At 36.5% G+C, this 20,820-nt stretch overlaps 1 protein-coding gene across 1 annotated transcript in view; it reads right to left on the bottom strand.

Annotated features, from left to right (window-relative positions):
* The window catches only part of MACROD2 (mono-ADP ribosylhydrolase 2), a 2,133,612-nt gene that overhangs the window by 622,583 nt on the left and 1,490,209 nt on the right, over positions 1-20,820 (bottom strand). The window contains exon 7 of the mRNA XM_045832893.1: positions 7,829-7,859. Coding sequence (XP_045688849.1) covers positions 7,829-7,859 — 31 coding nt within the window. The remainder of the gene's footprint in view (positions 1-7,828; positions 7,860-20,820) is intronic.

Here is a 20,820-nt window from a genome sequence, read left to right as displayed (position 1 = left end):
GTAAGTAATAATAATAATAGCAGCAAAAATAAAATTACTATTAACAATAATGATAACAATAATTGTTAATACAGACTCCGGCACAAATAATGCCCCTTGTTTTATTACGAACTCTTTTATTACAAAATTTTAAGCATGTAATTCTGTAACATAACAATAGCACACTCAAGCACACCACATGACATTTTAAGTGAATGTTCAAATTGCTGTCCATCTCATGTGAGACATTCACATACCCTACCGACCACATTCAAGCAAGCCTTACTTATGCTGGACCCCATATTTTTCTCTATGTATGTGATACTATGATAAGTACTCTAATGTATTAACTAATTTAATTTAGTCTTATAATAACTCCATGTTATGAGCATTGTTATCCCCATTTGACAGTTGCAATTACTGAGGCCTAAAGAGAGTAACTTGCCTGAAGACACCCAGCTAAGAAGAGACAGACTCAAAATTTGAACCTAGGAAAACTACATCGCCACCCAGATGAGCAGGACACCAGAATCATGAAGCAAAGGTAGGCTTCAAGGAGGCTTGAGAGAAATGGGGCAGCCAAAGAATGAAAATGACAATTGTTTAGGGATGATTAAAAATTAGCATTAGAATACCACTGTATCACAGTTATAATCTACATGTTTAGACACAGAAGTATACTTAAATTAATGGCATATGAACATTATTTATAATGCCAAAAAGTAGAAACAATTCAAATATGCATTAATTAATTTATGTATCAATTAATTTTATGTAATTGATACATAAAATATTAATGTTAATAGAAATAAATTACTGATATATGCTACTGCATGAATGACACTTGAAAATATTATGCTAAGTAAAAGAGGCTAGTCACAAAAGAGCACATAGTTTATTATTCCATTTACATAAAATATCCAGAACAGGAAATATATAGAGATCAAGAATAAATTATTATTTGTCTAAAGATGGGGGAGAGGGGCTAAAGAGTGACAGCTGTTTGGGGGTGTCTAAGGCTTGACTACAATTTTGGTTTGATCAGTGAATTAATTTGCATGTACTTTCTCATTTTTCTTATCCAGTCTTGAATGACCTTCCTTTTTCTCGCTCCTTATACATGAATCTAAAGGATGAAGTTAAATAAACATAGGTCAGCTCTCTTTAGAAGAGACTTCAAAAATAATTTTGGTAGTTCTTAGGGAAGTCGAGTATGTTTAGCTCTCCTGGACAATGATTTTCACACCAATCCCTTCTTAGTCAGTGACTCTATTTTTAAAATGCATCTTGAAATGCATTTGGAAAAGACTGTATTAGTTAAGGTAAAGCTAAGTTGCTGTAACTCCAAAATAGGGTGGCTTAGTGAATATATATGCTTATTTCTACAATAACAGTTCCAAAGTGAGCATTTTGCTTATGGAAGAACTTATTCCACTGTGTCCATTAAGGAGCCAGGAATCTAACATGACATTAAGTTGTTGCTCTGCCTTCCTTAAGGCAGAGTATTTTATATCTTTACTCTTATATCTTTACTTTTTCTGGTTCCAGCAAAAGAAGCATAAAGGATGGACAAACACCTTTATTTTATGGTACCTGAACTTAAAGTAGCACGCATTACTTCAACCTACCTTCCTTGGAAAGGAATTGGTCTTGTGACCAGCCTAATTGCACAGAAGATTAGAAATTGGGTCTAGCTAGTTTATATGTCTGACTGTAATTCTGTTATGTGGAAAGAATTATGATAAATTTTTAGATAACAGCACTATTAGCATGGCCAAATTCCAGAACACTAATAACACCAAATGCTGGCAAGTGTGTGGAAGAACAGAATTCTCATCCATTGCTGGCGGGAATGCAAAATAGTATAGCACTTTGGAACACAATTTGGCAATTCCTTACAGAAAAAAATATATTCTTACCATACGATTCAGCAATTCCACTCCTTGGTATTTACCAAAAGGTTTTGAAAATTTATTTCCACACAAAAACCTGCACATGGCTATTTATAACAGCTTTGTTCATAATTGCCAAAATGTGGAAGCAACCAAGACATCCATCAGTAGGTGAATGGATAAACTGCAGTGCATTGGGACAATGGAATATTACTCAGTGCTAAAAAGAAATGAGTTATCAACCCATAAAAAGACATAGAAAAACCTGAACTGCATACTTCTAAGTGAAAAAAGCCAGTCTGAAAAGGCTATGACTCCAACTATAGAATATTCTATGAAAGTCAAATCTGTAAAGACAATGAAAAGATCAGTGTTTGCAGGGAGTGGGGTGGGGAGAGATGAATCAGCAGAGGACAGAGGATTTTTGGGGTGGTGAAAAATACTTTGTATGATACTATAATGATGGATACATGTCATCATACTTTTGTCCAAACCCATAGAACGCATATGAAGAGCAAATCCTAAGGTAAACTATGGACAGTGAGTGAGTATGATGCATTAATGTAAGTTCATCTTTCATAACAAATCTACCACTTTGGGGCCTTATGTTGATAATGGGGGAGGCAATGCATGTGTGCTTCAGAAGGATCAGCTCACAAAATAATATTCAAATGTGATATAATTGAGATGGCTTTGGCCCTAGCACTGTATTTTCCCAAAGAGATATAAGTTACTTTGCTTTCAGGGCCAGTAATTAACTCGGGGATTGTCAAGAACAATAATGCTTTGTATAGTGGGAATAACATGACCAAGACAAAAAAAAAGCATAAAATGTCAAAAAAGAGAATTTATGAGAAAAAAAGAAGAGTCATCATTAGACCACCTGAAAGGAAGTTTTCAAAGCAAATGGAAATATCAAAAGGAGAGAAGAAAGTAAAAAGGAGGGGGGAGCTGTCAGCAGGATGAAAGAGAGAGGCACACATTTTTGTCAATTTTACTCTGGTTTCCAAATGTATTATACAAGGTAACTCTTCCAGCAAGCCCAGAATTGCATGGCAATAGTTGTCACACCCTCGGAAATCTGTCAGCATTTAAAGCTGACAGAGGCCATGCCCCTAGCTTTGCCTTTGGAGAATGCCTTGGTTTCTTTCCAAGTCATGTCTGTGAATTTAGACAGATGTAGTGATAAGAATATTTGTCGAGTGGATATAAGGTTAAGAAAACATTGCTTTGGTCTCCTTTTTACCAGTTAGAAGCAGAAGAGCAAACCTGAATGCAAATGAGGGCTCCAATTAGAAAATTGTGTCCTGGCAGCACTTGATGGAGAGCAGAGGGAGAGCAGGTGATTTGAGAGAAACAAGCCTTCCATGTTGATAACAGAAATAATGAATAAATATGGAAGCTGCTTTAGCTGAGTTTCATTTGACTTATGTTCTTTCTGCAAATTTCCAGCCAATAACTCAATGTCTGAAATTCTTTCTTCTCTAAAATCACTTCCTTGTATCTGGAAAGCAAGATTCAAGATTTTTCTTTTTCTCCAGAGAGAATATTTCCCCAATTACTCAAGGGATATACTTTTCCACCTGGACTTCATTTCTGTTAACTATATTGACTCTCATAAAAGGGACTGAAATTATTTTTGCTGTTCACTTCTCTGTAAAAATTCCTTTGCTATGTATCATGTCTAGCCTCTTTTGTTAAACTTATTAGCACCACAGTGTCTAAGTCCAGCTCCAAGGGCAGAGGCACACACAAGATCTGAAATGTCTATTAGGGAAGTTCAAATCTGACCCTCTGAGACTGGCTTAGTGGCCAATTCAAGTCTTTAACGGGCATTTGGGAGTTCTGAGACCCTTTAAGCCTCATCTGGATCTATTTTTCACAAAGTAACAGAGGCCTTTCTTTGGTGTTTTACCAAATGTGGCTTTTCATCCTGAGTGTAAGCAGGCAGTGTTACGCCCCGCGAAACCATCCTGGAAACATTACGTTGTAATAGCAGCAGTGGTTGCTGAACTTCAGAGTGGAAAATCTGGTTCCTCTTCTAGGGGAACTTCAATTTGTATTTGTATTTGTCTCTTAAATCTGGGGAAGTCACATGGCAGATATTCTTCAGTCTGTGTCTTGCAGAAAAGTGCACCTGGTTTTGTTGCCATCAGGTCCTGTTTTCAAAAAGCCGAAGAAGGGGGAAAGGTGAAGAAAGAAACTGGCTTCCTCTGTGTTCCTGGGAACCCCTGAAATACTGGGGTGCCCCAGATCCTCCAGACATGTTTTGAATGTGTTGATGACATCTGAGTTTCCATAAAATGGGAATGCTTACTGTTGAAATTGCCCTGGCATGAGATCATCTTGGCAATTAAATGAACAGACGGCTTCAAAAGATGACTGCACCATAGTCAAATTTTTGTTATAGTAGAATTAGAGTTATATTGGGTTTGTGGGCCATAAATCTAAAAGCGAGGGTAAATTCAAAGCAAATAGCACCTGAAAAATTACCTCAGGTGAGGAGGTAGGCTAACAAGAGGGTGTGTCAGAAGGGAGGGGCCTTAGGACAACCTGTACCTCCCTGACTGCCCATCACCCTGTGGGCCATATATAACAAACAATACCAGTTTCTTAAGTGACACTGAATGCTGTATTCACCTTGGCTCTCTAACTGAACAAGTCCTTGTGTTTTCATCTTACCTTGTCAAGGTGCACACTGCCATGCCTACAAACACCATTTCCAGTTTGAAAATGTTTTTAAGAAGTACATTTGTTTTTTCTAAAATAGAGATGTTTTTCCAGTAAGAAAATACTAACATGGTAGCTTTCTGTACATGTTATTTTTCCAATTAATAATTCCTTTTTTGTATCTTAGTTTGGTAACAATTTCAGTTATTATTGTTATCGTTGTCCTAAAACAACAAATATTATGTGAGCTCCTGCTAGAGACACAATCCTAGGCACTGAGTGCATACAGAATATGTGCAAGTGAATCCCTGCTCATTAAAGAATTCCAAAGTGGCTACAAACACAGAGTATATGGACAAAATTCTATGGAGCAATATAAGGATGCAGTTGTTACTTGTCTGGATTGCAAATGTTGAAAGATTTTGAAAGATATAATGGTCACCAAAAGTGAAAGACTTCTCAGAGACCAAGCTTTGACATGTATAAGTATGGATGATGTGTTTTTGTTTGTGGATCGGGGTACAGATTGGGGTAAAGCAGTGGTGGTGATGGTGTATGTGAATTTGGTGCATGTGTGTGTGTAAGATAAGGAAGGGACATGGAGCTGGACCTGGGAAGGTACATGCCATGTTCTGCAATCCATCAGCTTATTTGTGGGTAACAGAAGGTGTGTCCATAATGGGTGGATGCCAAAATACACCTCAAACTATATTCTGGAAGTTACACTAGTTCTGATAAAAGTAAAGGGAGCAATAATTTATGCGGTAAAATAACCATAAGAAGTGCTAAAACTAAATGCTTCTTTTCAAAATGCAAATGCAAAAGTACATATAAAATTTGGGGCACATCGATCCTCATTCCCAAGAAGAGAACTTTTTTCCCCTCTTCACAAATTTTGAAAAGACTGGTTTAGAGAGACACCTATTGCTTGGTCTAGAAGGAGCGGACATTAACCTGAAAGTAATTGAATACGATCAAATTCTTCTGAGTAGATGGGAAATATGCTCCAAATGGTATTTTAGAAAGTTAATCTAGTAAGGTTTAGAGTGTGGAGTAAGAAGGACTAGAACCAGGAGCTTGTTCTGAATATTTGCTCTTAATCCATCCTAGCATGATTTACAAAGTGTTGGGAATTTTGTTCACTTGCTTTTTAAAATTTTTTATGTGCAGATTACTTTTTTTTAGTTTTTAAAATTAAATTTACTGGGGTGACAATGGTTAATAAAATCATATAGGTATAAGTGTACAATTCTGTGAAGATTGGATAAAGAAGATGTGGTACATAGTAGGTTTACAGTTCTGAGTATGTAAAACACAGAGTTTATCTTGCATTATGATTTATTATTATATTTTCCACATAAACAACTGTAAATCTCCTTTTGCCCCACTCTGTTTATACAATGGACTACATTATTTAAATAAAGTATAATTTAAAATCTCAATAAATAAAAATAAAAGTAAAAACAATATGAATAATGGAGGAGACAAAGCAGGGTTTCAGATTAAGAGCAAAAAAACAACTGATCTACAACATGTGGCTAGTGGGAGAAAATCAGGATGGATCTGAAAGCTATAACTTCACAAGGAACACAAGAAACAATTTTCAAGTTGCAAAATGCTAAATTGTCCATAAACTAAAGAGAACTGAAGTAATCTAAAAGTTACTAAAACAGGATGTCATGGAGCTGAAAATAAACTGAGGTCTCAGTCTTTATTGAGGGTAACCAATGAAGAAATCCCCATCTTTCAGGGATTAAAATTAAACAAGAGCCACTTTAGGTTTATTTATGTCTTATTATCCTCTCTTAAGCCTCTAATTTTATAGTCCCTGCTCATTTTTCTTTACCCTTCCATTTTCTTTTTCTGCTGTTTCTCTCTTTTTAAAGTATGTCATGTGCAATTTCACCTTTTGAAATTTCTGGCACATTACCATAAGATTCTCAGTGATGAAACAGACATCAACAATATGACAAGACATTAAACATAGAAAATGATGTGCATAATATTATTTTGGCAGTTGAATTTTTGCTTGTTTTTGTCAATGAATATCCAGATTGACATGGGAGAACATTCTCAAAATGAGAACCATTTCTGCAATGGAGTCTGATCTGACACAAGACAAGGTGATATGAAGATTTTGGCTCTTGATCAGGTAGAACTTTGCATGTAATGTTCCCTGTAAGCAAATTAAGAATTCTAACTGTGAGGCAGACACAATGGTCATAACAGAGATAGTGGTGCAGAAGCTTCCACATTGTGCTTCCACAAACATAGTCTGTAGTGATTTCCAAAGAGAAAAAAGGCATGCCTTAATTTACTAAATAGTGTGACCCAATTCTTCCCCATTTAATTTTATTCAGGCCTACATTTTTCTTGTTATTCCCAACAAAACCTTCCAAAGAAATACCACATTAAAAATAATCAAGTTTCCTACCTTAATTCTAGATTGATGTGTCTCTCAGATACATCAGTCTAGGTATCCCTCCCTTATATAATGACCTTAAACTACTTCTTTACATGTGTTCATATTTGATTTTCCAGTGTGAGAATTTGAGCTCAGAAAGATTGTAATCTATTTTTGCTTGATCAGAAAACTCTGCAATGACAAATAAACTCAACTTTACCTTAATATTCTAAAACAGATTTACTAACAGCCTAAGAAAAATTATTAGGGAAATATCACTGAAGTGGAAGTATATTTAAGAACTTTAGGTTAGTGATAACAAATAATATAAGAACATTTGCTTCCATCTGTAAGAGAAGGATTACTACTTAAAATAATGCATCAATATCAAAAACATTCTCTGTAGTTTGTTAAAGTTATTTGTTTTTATCAACAGTTACTTCTTTGGATTTTTTAAATGTAAATATACAGATACATGCATGTGTTTACATTTTAATGTATATTACTTTGTAATTCACAACAAAATAATGATAATACTAGGTTTTATATGCAGTATGAATCATCTAAGAGAAAAATCTGACTGTATTTTTAAAAAAACTATCAGAAGTCAAATCATTCTAGAGCAAAATTTTCAGTTTAATAAAAGACGTTAAACCACAGTGTATCTATCCATTAAACATGGTATTTAATATAACAACATGTAAGAACACAAAAGAATATCTAAATAGCATCTTGAGATTCCTCAATGGCATTTGGCCTATGTTTTGAGTCTCTTTAAATCACAGCAATCTATATCCATCAGAAAAAGCTCTTATTTTTTCTGTTCTTTCCTTTAACAACAAAATAAAGAAATAAAAATAATATCAAAAGCTAGATCACTTACCATAAATGCCAGTTGAAATGCAAGGAAATGCCTGTGAATAAACCACAAAAATAACAATAAATTTTAAAGAAACAACTCTGCTTGACTCAAACACTGTTGGAACATCTATTTTCCCTGATAATGACATGCCCTCACATATACTCACAGCTCTGAAATCCAGCTTTTCCATGCCAACACTCATATCAGCTCACAAGAGCCAACTGTCACACTTTCAGGAATCTTGTGAACCAATTGTTAAACATAGTTATTCATAAGATATTAAATTACATAAACCAGTAATAAAATGTTATTTGTGAAACAAATACAAATCATCTCATCACTTCCTATTTACTTTGTCACATCTATTATTACCTCTGCTCTTAAGATTACTTGTGTCTGTCCTATGCTTATGGTAGAAATACTATGTAATGCTTTGCTACTAATGAGAATTTTACTCCAGCTCCATATTAAGTAAGGTCATGTTTACGGTTTAAAATCTGAAAATATCAATCAACATTTATGTTAGACTATACTTGTGGGTCAATTGAAACCATAAGTTGGCTATGGATACAAAAGTTTGATAAAATTTAATAAAATTGTTCTGTAAAAATAATTGACTATATAAAATTTATAATAAATTTTATTATATTTAATTTATTCTTATATTTGTGTGATATACATTCTTTTTATCAGTAAAATTAAAAAATAAAATTGTATACACACATACTAATTTTTTAAGTCACTTTTTAAAGATTTACTGGCATACCACTGCTATACCATATAATATGAGTCAAATGTTCTCCCATATTAGGTCATAAGAATGGAACCTCATGATGGGATTAATGTTCTTATGAGAGAAAGAGAGTTTTCCACCATACAAGGATACAAAGAGAGGAAGGTTGTCCACAAACCAGGAAGTAGGCCCTCATCAAACACTGTTGGCATCTTGATTTTGGACTTCACAACTTCCAGAACTATGAGAAATAAATGTGTCTTATTTAAGCCACCCTGTCTATGGCAAATTGTTATAACAGCCCAAACTGACTAAGACACCATATTTTACTTAGCAACGTTGAAAGAATTAGATTGAAAGAATAAATGAACAAATGTAAATATATAGATAATTCTTAGTTAGACTTTCTAACAGTAGAAAGTGATCTGAGCATGGCAGTGTCCTCTGTCAATGTACCTTTGTGTAAAGTTAATCAAGTTCTTTTCACCCTTCTGGTCTTTGTAGTTTTCAATTGAAATTAAAGATGATAACATCCACCATATAAAAATGTGCCGTGGGAATTAATAACAGAATTTTTTTAAGAAGTGACTGATACTACTCTAGAGAATTTAAAAACTGCACTTGCCCTTGACTGTAATAATTACTATTACTATTGAGCTCAATAATAATAAAACAACTGCTTTTTAAATATTTGGGGGGGTTGAATATGTACTATATTTTATTTTCCTTAATATTTTTATAGGCCTTATGCGTATTCCCTTTATGTGGATATTTCATTTAAAAAGTCACAGTGTATGTGATCTTATTTTAGAGAGAATAATAATTGACTTTCTTAAGTCCACCTATACATCTACAAAATGATACACTTTTTTCTCTTCCTTTACTAGTATTTGTTCATGTTTCTGTCAAGAGTATAAGAGTTCCTGAAAGAAAGTAGAGCTATTTCATAATGAATTCATGAGTTAAGTCTTTGATTCTTCAAGTTCTAGAGGTACCAATAAGATGTGAAATGTGTTCTTGAATGACTCAATTCATCCAATAATACAAAACCATGAAGTGAGAGTATGAAGTGAATTCTCCTGAAAATGTTGGAGTCTCTGTACAGGCATTCATCAGGATTATCACCAGGTCTTGCTCTCAGTGTGAAATCAACACCAAGCAACTGTAAGTAAATTGTTACTAACCATAAGGGCCCGAAGTACAGGAATGGCCTACTTAAAAATACATTAAAATATCCAGGTCCCCAGTTGGGGGCAAACAAGAAGAAATCACACACTGATGTTTCTTTCTCTCTCTTTCTCCCTCTCTTTCCCTCTCTCTAAAAATAAATAAATAAATAATCTTAAAAAACACATTAAAATATAATTTATGCTATGCTCACTCATGTTCTACTTGTCCTTTAAATGAGTCAGGGAGAGATAAATTTTGGAGCTCATGCCCTAGGTATTTCATGAGAGCAAAGTGAACACACAAACATCATACATTTTGTTATTGCAGTAGAAAAAGAAAGAGGTTTGAGAACAGCTTCATGGAACCATCAATCAAATATTAGAAGATACCACAATGTTCTAAATATGTAAGTCCACTTTAACTGCCACCTGGTCATCTTTCCAGTCCATGTTTATGAGACTGGCCTAAAGGGGTCTATGGGAAGATTCAGAGGAGTAGGCAACACAGAGTATTCTGTCTGACAAGTAGTAAAATCTCAATGAATGCTGATTCCTGCTGTGGGTATTGCAAAGCTCATAATACTCTCCACTTCAAGGGGAAACTTGTTGCCCTATAGCAAGGCTTCCTATCCTTGGCACTATTGACAATTTGGATCTGATAAATCTTTTTTGTTGGGAGTTGTCTTGTGAATTTTGAGATGTTTAGCAGCACCCCCTGACTCTCTCCATTGGATGCCAGTAGCATGAGCCCTTCATGATAATCTAAATATATATCTAGACATTGTTAAATATTCCATAAAGGGCAAAATCACCCCTTATTGAGGACCACTACCCTCTAACCTAGGACCTAGACCCCAGCAGTTCTATCAGAGATTGTCAGCCATTGTCTAAGATGCAAAGAGCCACCTAACTCAAGGTCATGTACCTTCCCAAGGCAGTCCATATCCAATAATCAATCAATGTAGAGTATAAAGGCCTTCACTCATCTTGGCTCAATTCAGTTCAACACTGATGGTCCCTACCAGCTTTCCCCTACCCACTTTTGTTTCCTTCCCCTCTCCCCATCTCCCCCTCTCTTTTCTAGGTATTGATCCCAAGGGCACACCTTAATAAACATCCTGCATCCTGAACTGTCTCACAATCTGCTTCATGGGGAACTAACTGGAGTTAATTCCCTCCTGCTTCCCTGTCAGGCTCAGTCATATGAATTGTTCTCTATCAGATCTAGCAGAAGAGAGGACATACTGAATAGTTAATGGCAAATTTCATTTGTGTCAGCTCCCAGCTTTATCTTGGAATCAATCATGCAACTTAATAATTGAGTCTGAATGTACCAACTGCCTTGTCTGTTTTAAAGGACAAATAGCTTCATCTGAAAATGACATTGTTGCCTTGAATGTGAAGGCAAACAGAAATGTAACGGAGAATGACTTTGGTGATATTATTGCATCAATTCAAACAAAAATGCAATGATAAAGCAGAGATGGAAATATAATATCATATAAAATAATTTTATATAAAACAATTTTGCATAAAATTCATCCAAACTACATCCCTTCCATTAATTATTTGTTATTACTTAAGAGAGAAAGAGACAAAGAGAGAAAGATTGAGGAGAAAAAAAAGTGAGCAAGTGAGCTCAGCTAAGGGATTTTATGGCACATAGTCTGTGCTCTTTGCTATAATGAATTTCTGATGGAGCCCCCAGAAGTGAGTAGCATGGGATTTCTTTATTTCAAAGATATGTTTAACATACACACCTCCCCCAAAAAACTCCTTTCCTATAGAAAAACATGGTAGCTTGTATCAAAACTCAGACCAATTAGCCTGGTTTGTTTTAAGTGCACATAACTCAGCAGTCACCTGTAGAACTTGGGGAATGACATCATCAGTCTAATTTATAAGGCTCCAGATTCTCTTTCCAGCAAAACTGAGGAGCAAGAAGTCTCTGTGCTAATCAGGGATGATCATATATAGCCATCAGAAACTTGCTTCATAGCACTTGATTTTTGGCCAGATTATTATTTTTTTTCCCAAATCATCATGCACTTGCTCTCTTGGGGGAAAAATAACCATTTGATTTGGAGAGTGAGAGGAGATTTTCCTTTTGTGAAATTATGGATTGTGAAAATACTTCCTTATTTCAGCATGTGCATTCCAAGTAGATGTGTAAAAACACAAATCCTTAAGGCTATAAACTGTGTCTTTCATCTTCTTTATTGTCTGCCTCCACTTATCCCATTTCAATAATTTGAGGGAAAGGAAGGAAATATGTTTTCACCTTTTTTGTCTTGACACTAACAGGACCTCAAAACCAAGACTATGCAACATCATAACGTTCACTTGCTTTTGCTCGACCCTTGACTCTCGTTTCATACATTCCTGCAAAGTGGGAATTTCTTCTTTTGCATTGACTGATTGTTTATGCAGAAGACTTGTGATCTGAGTAGGTCTGACTCCACCTTTAACTTCATGGGAAGGTGTTGATTGACCTAAATAAACAGTGCACATTCCCCATACAAGAACTCAGAGATGGAGGATTTTGAATCACTGAGCTGCTGTTTTAAACTAACTGTAAAGTGCTCCCAACTTCTACAATCTTCCATTGGCTGACCCAACACTTTTCTTATTATTTAATCAGTTTTACTTAGATTTTCCATTATTTGCAAGCAAAAGCATGCTATCTATATACCTTCCATTTAAGTGCTTTTAATTATATATCATATTTCACTGAATTGAAGAAGCTGATTGCAAAAGGAAAACCACATTATTTTGTTGAATTTTGTGTACCACTAAGAAAGAGGAAGTTCTGTAAGTTAAATATAATAAGTGTTTTCTTATGCTTTAAGATTTATAGTGTGTAGTTATTGAAAATATTATTTTGGATTTATGTAGATAATTTCTTAACTCACATCTTGTTCTAGAGTATAGAGAAAAAGGAGATAAATTGATTAAGTTTTTCTAAAAGTTCTTCACATTCAAAGTCCAAGGCTTCTGAATCACTTTTCAAAACAGAATCATTGATATAAGTTTTCCAGAGTTTTATGCTTGTGCTCTTGAGAGCAGTGGCGTTGATCCAGCCCTTCATGAGTGCTTTGCTGTGTGTGGACTCTGAACTTTTCTTCCAAGCCCCTAACATAACACTCTCACTAAAGTTTTGAAGCTGACTCCTTCATTGCCAATGACGTTTTTTCAGGCAGCACCCACACACACCTCCTCCTCAAGTGGCCCCTAATAAGTTCTTTGGTTGGTTGAAAGTAAAGGGTTGCAGCTCTCCAATCTACCAAGAATGACAACCAGTGAAACTTCATCACCACTGTACTTTACTGTAAAACACCACAGTTTATAAGAGGTATCCTGCTTTAAAAGAAGTTAGAATACTAGAAAAGGTGCGTAAGTAAAATTTAGGGTACCATTCTTTGTCTTTAGATGTTTGGTTATCAGCTTAGTGGGCTGTGCTATAGTCCCCTTATCCAGAATCCAAAATAATTGAGTATTTCTCAAACTGTGATATATGACTAACTCTAAGAGTATGCAAGACACTTTGAGGTGGTAAACAGATGGGCATTGTCCATTTCAGTGTAATACATACATATTATTTTGATATACTCCATCATTTTCCTCAAGTCTTTATCCTTCCTTCTATTACACCCTTTGCTATGTGATACTAAAGTTCTTCCAATAGGAGAGGATGCATTTTCCTTGGTCCACTGATGATGGATACGATTTGGTTTGGCCAATGGGATAATAGTAGTCATGACATTTAGGCTTATATTTTGTACTCTTGCCTTTGTAGGGGAACCAGGAGAAGAATACACTTCACGTAGCAGCTGGTCCAGAAAGGCTGAGACAAGTGGAATAGATCAACTGAACTCAGCCTTAGGTCAGCTGTGCCCCAACCAACCCACTGACATGTGGGCAAGGAAGACATGCTTATTATTTTATGTCATTAAGTTTTGGAGTTGTTTGTTGCATAGCATTACTATAAGTGATAATATAAATTTGCTAAAACTATTAGTTATTATAATGTATTATAACAAGGGATAATAGTTTTCCACTTAGGCTGACAATATAAAGTTTCTTTTGAAAATAAAAATACTTAGAGTTTATTAAAATACTAGGTAATTATCATATTATAAGGCAGAATGTGAACAATTAAAATTAAAGAAATATTGATGCAGCAAATAACATCAAATTTTAAAAACTATTCAATTAAAAATAGCATTGAATTTTAAAAAGCTACTGAATTAGAAGGCAAGAGACCAGGGTCACTCACTAGCTATAAATCTGATAGGCAACAGCATATTCCCTTCAGCACCTCAGTTTCCCCACCTATAAAGAACAGAGTTGGGCCAGATGGCTTATTCAGCTATTCTACAATGTTATAAAACAGCCTTTTATCCTTGACTGCAGTGCAGAATAGAGGGGACACAGAGACAGGCAATTTTACAGCATCCTGAATTCCTCCTAGTGTTTGGACTTGGGAGGTGGCAGTGTGTCAACAACAATGCTGTTGCTCTTGAATTACCACACTTTGCTGAGCACTGGGCCTAGAGCTCTGTGTATACCCTCTGGTTCATTTTCATGGACAGTACTGTGATAAAGAATATATTACCCCTCTTTATAAATATGAATAAAAATAAAGCTAAGAAAGCTAATTCACTCAGAGTCACAGAAAGAAATGCTAACTAAAGGATTGATTTGTTATTTTACATAAGAAATGATTGATGCCATTTTGCCTTTAATATTTCTTAATTATATATACAAGGTATGCATACATTCTCAAAAGGCTCATCAAGACAGGTGGAGGCAGACAACAGTGACAACTTTGCCCTAGAGCCATGCCCCCCCCTTCCTCTGATTTAACTGGAATACCCTCCTCTCATGTCGTTATGGTCAATACAATAGCATGGTGAGCATCATACCACTCCATGCACTCACATTGCAAAGGCTAAGAAACATTGTGCCTTCTTATTGATCTCAATCACCTAATCATTCCTCATCACACTTTAATAAAATGCAAATCAGAAGCATGGCCTCCAAAATCCCAGTAATCTGGCTTCCTTTCTGCCCTCCCTTCCTTCCCTTTCTCCTTTCACTCACGGAGTCTCTGTCACACTGACCTCCTTTTGTTCTTCAAACACAGAAACTCAAACCTGCTCTAAATCGCTGCCTGGACTTGCTGTCCCCTCTGCCTAGCACACTTTCTTTTAGATCTCTGATCAAGTGTTACCTCCTCAAAGAGGCTCTCTGGCCTCCAGCTAAATTATTCTCTGTTCCCTTAGGCTGTGCAGCATCCATTGATGACTCCTCTCACAAGACAAACACAGTCGTTTGCTTGTGCCTTGTCTCCTCAGCTTCAGTTCCCTTCACCCGTATGCAAACACAAACTCTCTGGAGACCTGTCTTAATGTTATATGACATGCACCTGGAATGGAGCCTGAATCTCAATCAATATCTGATAAATTAAATGATTAACAATTAAATTACATGGTACATGCAAACATAGTCAAATATACTTTTTCCTACACAAATTGGAATGTACATTGTGTTTTATACTCTGAGACTAGCTTTTTTCATGTACTAGATCTTGAAGCTTTTCTATGTCAGTGTATATTGAACTATCTCATGTTCCCAACGTCTATACACTATTCTATGGAATGGTTACACTATGTTTAACTATTGCCACATTGATGAATATATAGGTTGTTTGTAAATTTTTCTATAGCAAAAACCCTGCAACAAGCATTCTTGACTGTGCCCTTATATACCTATATTCTGTTAGGATCACTTCTTAGAAATAAAATTAACTTGTTTAAGCATTGGGTTAAAAAAAGTACATTTAAAAGTTTGAAAATACTGACAAAATGCTTACCCTTCCTCTAATTTTTTCAATGTAAAAGTATCTTCAATAGTAGAGAGAAACTAATAATTCCACTATGCCTCCCAATGGATGAATAGATCAAAAGAATACTGTCTCCTTAACAAATTACACTGGAAAATGCAAATGAGTATTTTCATTTTCCAGTGTACCTCTAAATAACCTGAAGATCAAGGTCATGTAAAGGAGACTGTGAATGAGATCACATGGAAGTGGCCAGTGAAGTGTTTGGAATGCACTGTGCAAGCTCACCCAAGCACCATAATTATAAGCAATAACTTTGTTTTTGTTTTCTTCATTATACCTTGGAAATAGCTGTCATAAAGTCATTTATTGCCAGCTGCTTTCATGATTATAACTACAACTCCATGCAGCATAAAAAAAATATTATATAGCCATGAATAGTAGTAGTCTCTTTCCAAACTTTATATTTTCCAAGAAGACAGCTGGATTAGTTCCAAGGTGAATTTATTAGATGTGAAATGCAAAACCAGCAAAGGGAGGAACTTGCCTTTTACTGAATCTTGCTCATGTAACTAGTAGAAATGTTTTACTATAAACTATACATATGTGAAAATGAGAACAGGTCACCATAAACCTACTGAACCCAAATGAATGTGTATTCTGTTCCAAAATGTCTACATCTGTAAACTCACGTTACAGAGAAGCAAAGGGAAGAAGCAAAGGTTAAAAAACAAACAAATAAAAAAAACTTTTCTCATATCACAGCAAACCAGTTGTGCAATACCAAAGCTCATACTGAAACAAAATGTCCCTAAAATTATGTCTTTTCAATAACCTGAATCACATCCAATTTTGTAAGTATCCCTTCCCCATCTTCCTCTGACTTAAGTACATGTATTATTCACACTTTGTACCTCTGGCACTAAAGGCCAGGGAGCATGAGGCGATGCCCTTAGGTAACCTTTTCCTCTGCAGAGCCTGGGGAAAATGAAGACAGCAGTCAATCATTTCAGATCCCCTGCGAAGTAAATTACCTACTTAAGACTAAAAGCTTCACAGCTCATAGCTATTGCCAAGCCCTAACTATGATTGCAGGGAAGGGCATTTGTGGCTGATGGAGGGGCTGAAATGATAAGAAAGAGCCCTGTACACAGAGGACTGAGGGAATAGAGAACTCTCTGAAAGAGCCCAGGGTGGGGATGGAGCTCTGGAGGACTTGCAGACCCTGGAGCTTTCCTCAGTATGGCCGTAAGGGACATTGTTCTTTATCATTCCCATGTGCCTCTGCCCATGGTGTGCCCCCTACACAATTACTGTTGCAGGGCTGCCCTTCGGTTGCTGGAACCTGCTTTGCAGGTGCACTCAGAGAGTAAGGAGTCTGGGAATCAAATCTTCCCAGGGCACTCTTAACCAGTGAGGACAGGCAGGATGTGGGAAGGTGTCAATACCCAGGAATCTTTGTCCTGGTGGGGACTATTTTGAGGGGCGATCTTCACCACCTGGTGAGCAATCACCGCTGGATTTTCAGCCCCCTGGGATTTGGCCTGATACCCACCCTTCCCTTCCAGTCTCATTTCCTAAATTTCACCCACTTTTTTCCTGGAATTTTTCTAATTTCTGTTTCACCAAATCCTCACCTCAAAGTCAGTTTTGGGGGAATTAATCCAGTTATTTGTTATTGTTATTAGCCTTGAAGTGGCTGGCAGTTGAACTTTTAAAGTAAAGTAAACCCAGGATGAACCTCAGAGAAAATAGACGACGGGATCATGTCCAGTCAGTATTGGTAAAAGGAAGGAGAAGCAGCTATATCCTTATAAAGCCACAAAAAGGAAAAAGAAGCACGTTCAAGATCACAGGAAACTTGAGCAAGGAAGATCTGACTGGAAACCAATGTGGGACTGCCAAGGAAGTAGAACTGGGAAGAAACTCAGAGACTTACTATGTGGGGAGGAGGAGGCGGCCCTGGGACTGTATGTCCTCCGTGCTGAGTGCAAGGCTGCACAAACAATGTGTGCCATGTAAACGTTTGTTAAACAAATCTGAATGGGGTTATTACCTATTCCTGGTTTTGAGTCATTCCCTGGCTTCCTTAATAGTAAGTTGTATCTTCATAGCTCTCTTAATTAGAAAGCTGAAGATCTGACTTCCAGAGAAAACATTACGAGGAACCACTAATGACAAATAATCATAACCACAAAACAAGAAACATAGATAGTCTCCTAGGGGAGCACCCTAAAAGCCTTGACACTCTTGGGTGTGCAGGTGATATTTCTTCAGTCTTTGAGTTGGGCATTACAGCACAGTAACTCAACCATTTCTTAGCCAACCTATTTCTGAAATGTTCTTCCAAGCTTCACTAATAATCTGCTAACAAACTGAACAGCTTTAGAAAGTAGAGAGGAAATATGCATTCCATAATATCTACTGAAAGACCATGGAAACTGACAGGACACCAGGTGTCCAGAAGCTTCGGCTCTCAGGTTCTTCTCCTCTTGTGTCTTGAAAAAAACAACAGGAATAAAGATCCCACCTAATACTCTAAAGCTTCCAGGACATTTTTCACATGGGCTCTGCTATCTCTCATAAAAACACACAAGACTGAGAGGAGGCAGTATTATTACTGCCCCTGGATGGAATGAGTAATCTCCCCAGAGTCACACAGCAGCTAGGAGGAAAAGCTCAGGCAGAAACTCTGATCTTCTTACTCAAAATTCTAAGCACTCTCACTGCAGAAGAGAGCGAAGTCAAGGGAGAAGGAAATAGTTGAAGAGAGGAGAACAGTCCATCATGAGCATTCTCAGTCCTTGAGAAAGGACTGGTGAGAAGTGAGAACTCTTTTTTAGCATAACACAGCATGAAATGTTTCTGGCACTAGCTACCCAGTCATAACAGTAAAAATTTTGCCATTAAAGGGAAGATTGGTGTAACAGTATAACTGAAGATTAATGCTTTGGAACCACTGCTTTATTCAGTTCAGGGGAACTGACAACTAGGGCACTTTGAGAACCATTGTGTATTCTATTCTAACCAATGCTGTTTTGCTGCACCAGACAATCATAGCCAAGGCTGCATTCTCCTCGTATTCAGCACAGACTCTTCCCTGGGATGAGCTGAGGTTTTTTTCATTCTGTGTTTACTAATCTGTAATTGCAGAGGGAGCAGATTGCTAGATTACCAACACATTTGGGTTTTATGCCTGTGGGTATTTTGACATATCTGTTTCATCTCTTAAAATATCAGGATCTTCTTTCCACAAATTGGGCAATTCCATTCCAACCCCTCCATAATTTCATGCATGAACTTGAAAATATTATCTAGAAAAAGAGATGGGTTTCCACATGAAGGCAGCCACTTCTTACGTCAATTACATGTGCAAGCACCTGACTCCATTTCATATTTATGGGAGTCAGGTGAGACTCTCTTGACAGTTGCTTGGGGCCTAAACCAAAGCATGTTCTGTAAAGAATAAGGCCTTTAAATAAAATGAATTGTGATTATGTGGCTTGAGTCAATATGTAAAGGTAATAAATTAGTCTTTCCTTAGTCACGAAGGAAGACATTAGTCAAGCCTAATGTACACTTTATATTTAACAAGGGAATTAATTAGGGAATAATGACTGAGAAAGAGATGTCTGAAGGATGTACCCTGCAGGAATGACTAAATAAAGAAAAGCAAGGAAGGAAAGCAAAAGGAAATTGATCATAGTCATATTTCCCAAGTTTAAGAATTGCTACTCATGACCTCAAAATTATTGTTCTTTGTGGACAATCCATGACTGTGGAGGGTTTTATCAACTAGGGTCTAGAGTGGAAATGAGCAAAAAGGACAAGATGAGAGCAACCAGTCTACAAAGAGGTGTCTGGCAGCTCAGGCCCCAGGAGATGAGTTATTCGTACACAGTTCCCAGTGATCACAGCATTAATCCAACCAGAATCATCCCAGAAGGAGGAGATCAGGCAGCTCATCTTTCACTGTACACACAGTACGTCTTCATTTGGTGTCATAGATAGGTTCTTTGACTTAAAGCAAAATGACATATAAGGGAATCATGTTTCTATGGTATTAAAAAATCATGGGTTATGTGATAGTAAACAATCTGTTTGTTTGTAAATAAACTATTAGTAAACAAACTGTTGCTTACCAACCTATTTGTTTGTAAACAAACTATAGCAAACAAACTATTACTATGTGATAGTACACATTCCTATAGCATCTCATCAACATTACGGCAAAAGCACGTTGAACAGAATAACATTATTGAAGGACCTGCTGGATACACCAAGGGTCAGTGTTGGCTCCTGCTCTGGGAGATGATCAAATCAAGTTTTGCAGAATGTTACACACCTGTTGTTCACTAAGAATTAGTAAAAACTAAATTGCCTTTCCTGCTATTAGGGACTTAGTATATGCACTAGTTGTCACTATTGTTAGAGAGGCAATGAGGATGTCACACACGCATGGACTGATGGGTGGACATGTGGGTGGATAGATAAAGGACAGCAAGAGGGAAGGACAGATGAATGGATCAACAGGAAAATGGAACAATTCTTCATTTAGAAATGAATACTTTTAGCTACTACTAGCTCTGGTATGTTTTTCCTTTATTGAAAGTTTAATTTCACAATGTGAAGGATTTAATTTTTAATGACTATATCACAATTGCATTTTGATGTAATTAAGGAAGGTTTCTGAGGTCACAGTATGAAACCAATGATTACTTGTGTTTCCCTAAGTTCCAAAGAGCTATTCAAAGTTTCTGGATCCCATGAAATACATTTCTTTCTCAGCCAACATTTCATCTTGGGATCTCTCAGTCATATGTAACCCAGACTCCACCTAACCTTCTCCCAGGAGTTCACTGGCTCAGAAATTGCATGGATCAGTGCTCTTCAAACTTTGGTGTGCATCCACACACCTGGCATCTGATTCAATAGATTGGAAGCAAGCTGAAATTATGTATTTCTAATAGTTTCCCAGATGATGTTAATGTTGCTTATCTGTATATGTTTATAATTGCAAGTTACCAAACAGTAATGTCACTGCAAGTTCTACTTTTCAAGATAACATTGCATGAATTGAAACCTGGGGAAGGCAGGGAAGAAATTAATGTTTCCAGTTAATATGCAGATACTGAAATGGCAGATCTTCCAAAGCTACAAAGTAATTAGTAGTAAACCAGAAAGATGACAGATGATGAAGTCCATGCTCTTTTCTCTCCCTTGTATTTTTCCCACAAAACGGCCCTGTTTAAACACCCAGTTCATC

This window comes from Phyllostomus hastatus, unplaced genomic scaffold (assembly GCF_019186645.2).
Source record: "Phyllostomus hastatus isolate PE091 unplaced genomic scaffold, TTU_PhHast_1.1 phas_contig_17, whole genome shotgun sequence".
Taxonomy (NCBI): Eukaryota; Metazoa; Chordata; class Mammalia; order Chiroptera; family Phyllostomidae; genus Phyllostomus; species Phyllostomus hastatus.
The sequence above is the reverse complement of the archived record's forward strand: the minus strand, read 5'-3'. Positions and strand labels throughout refer to the sequence as shown.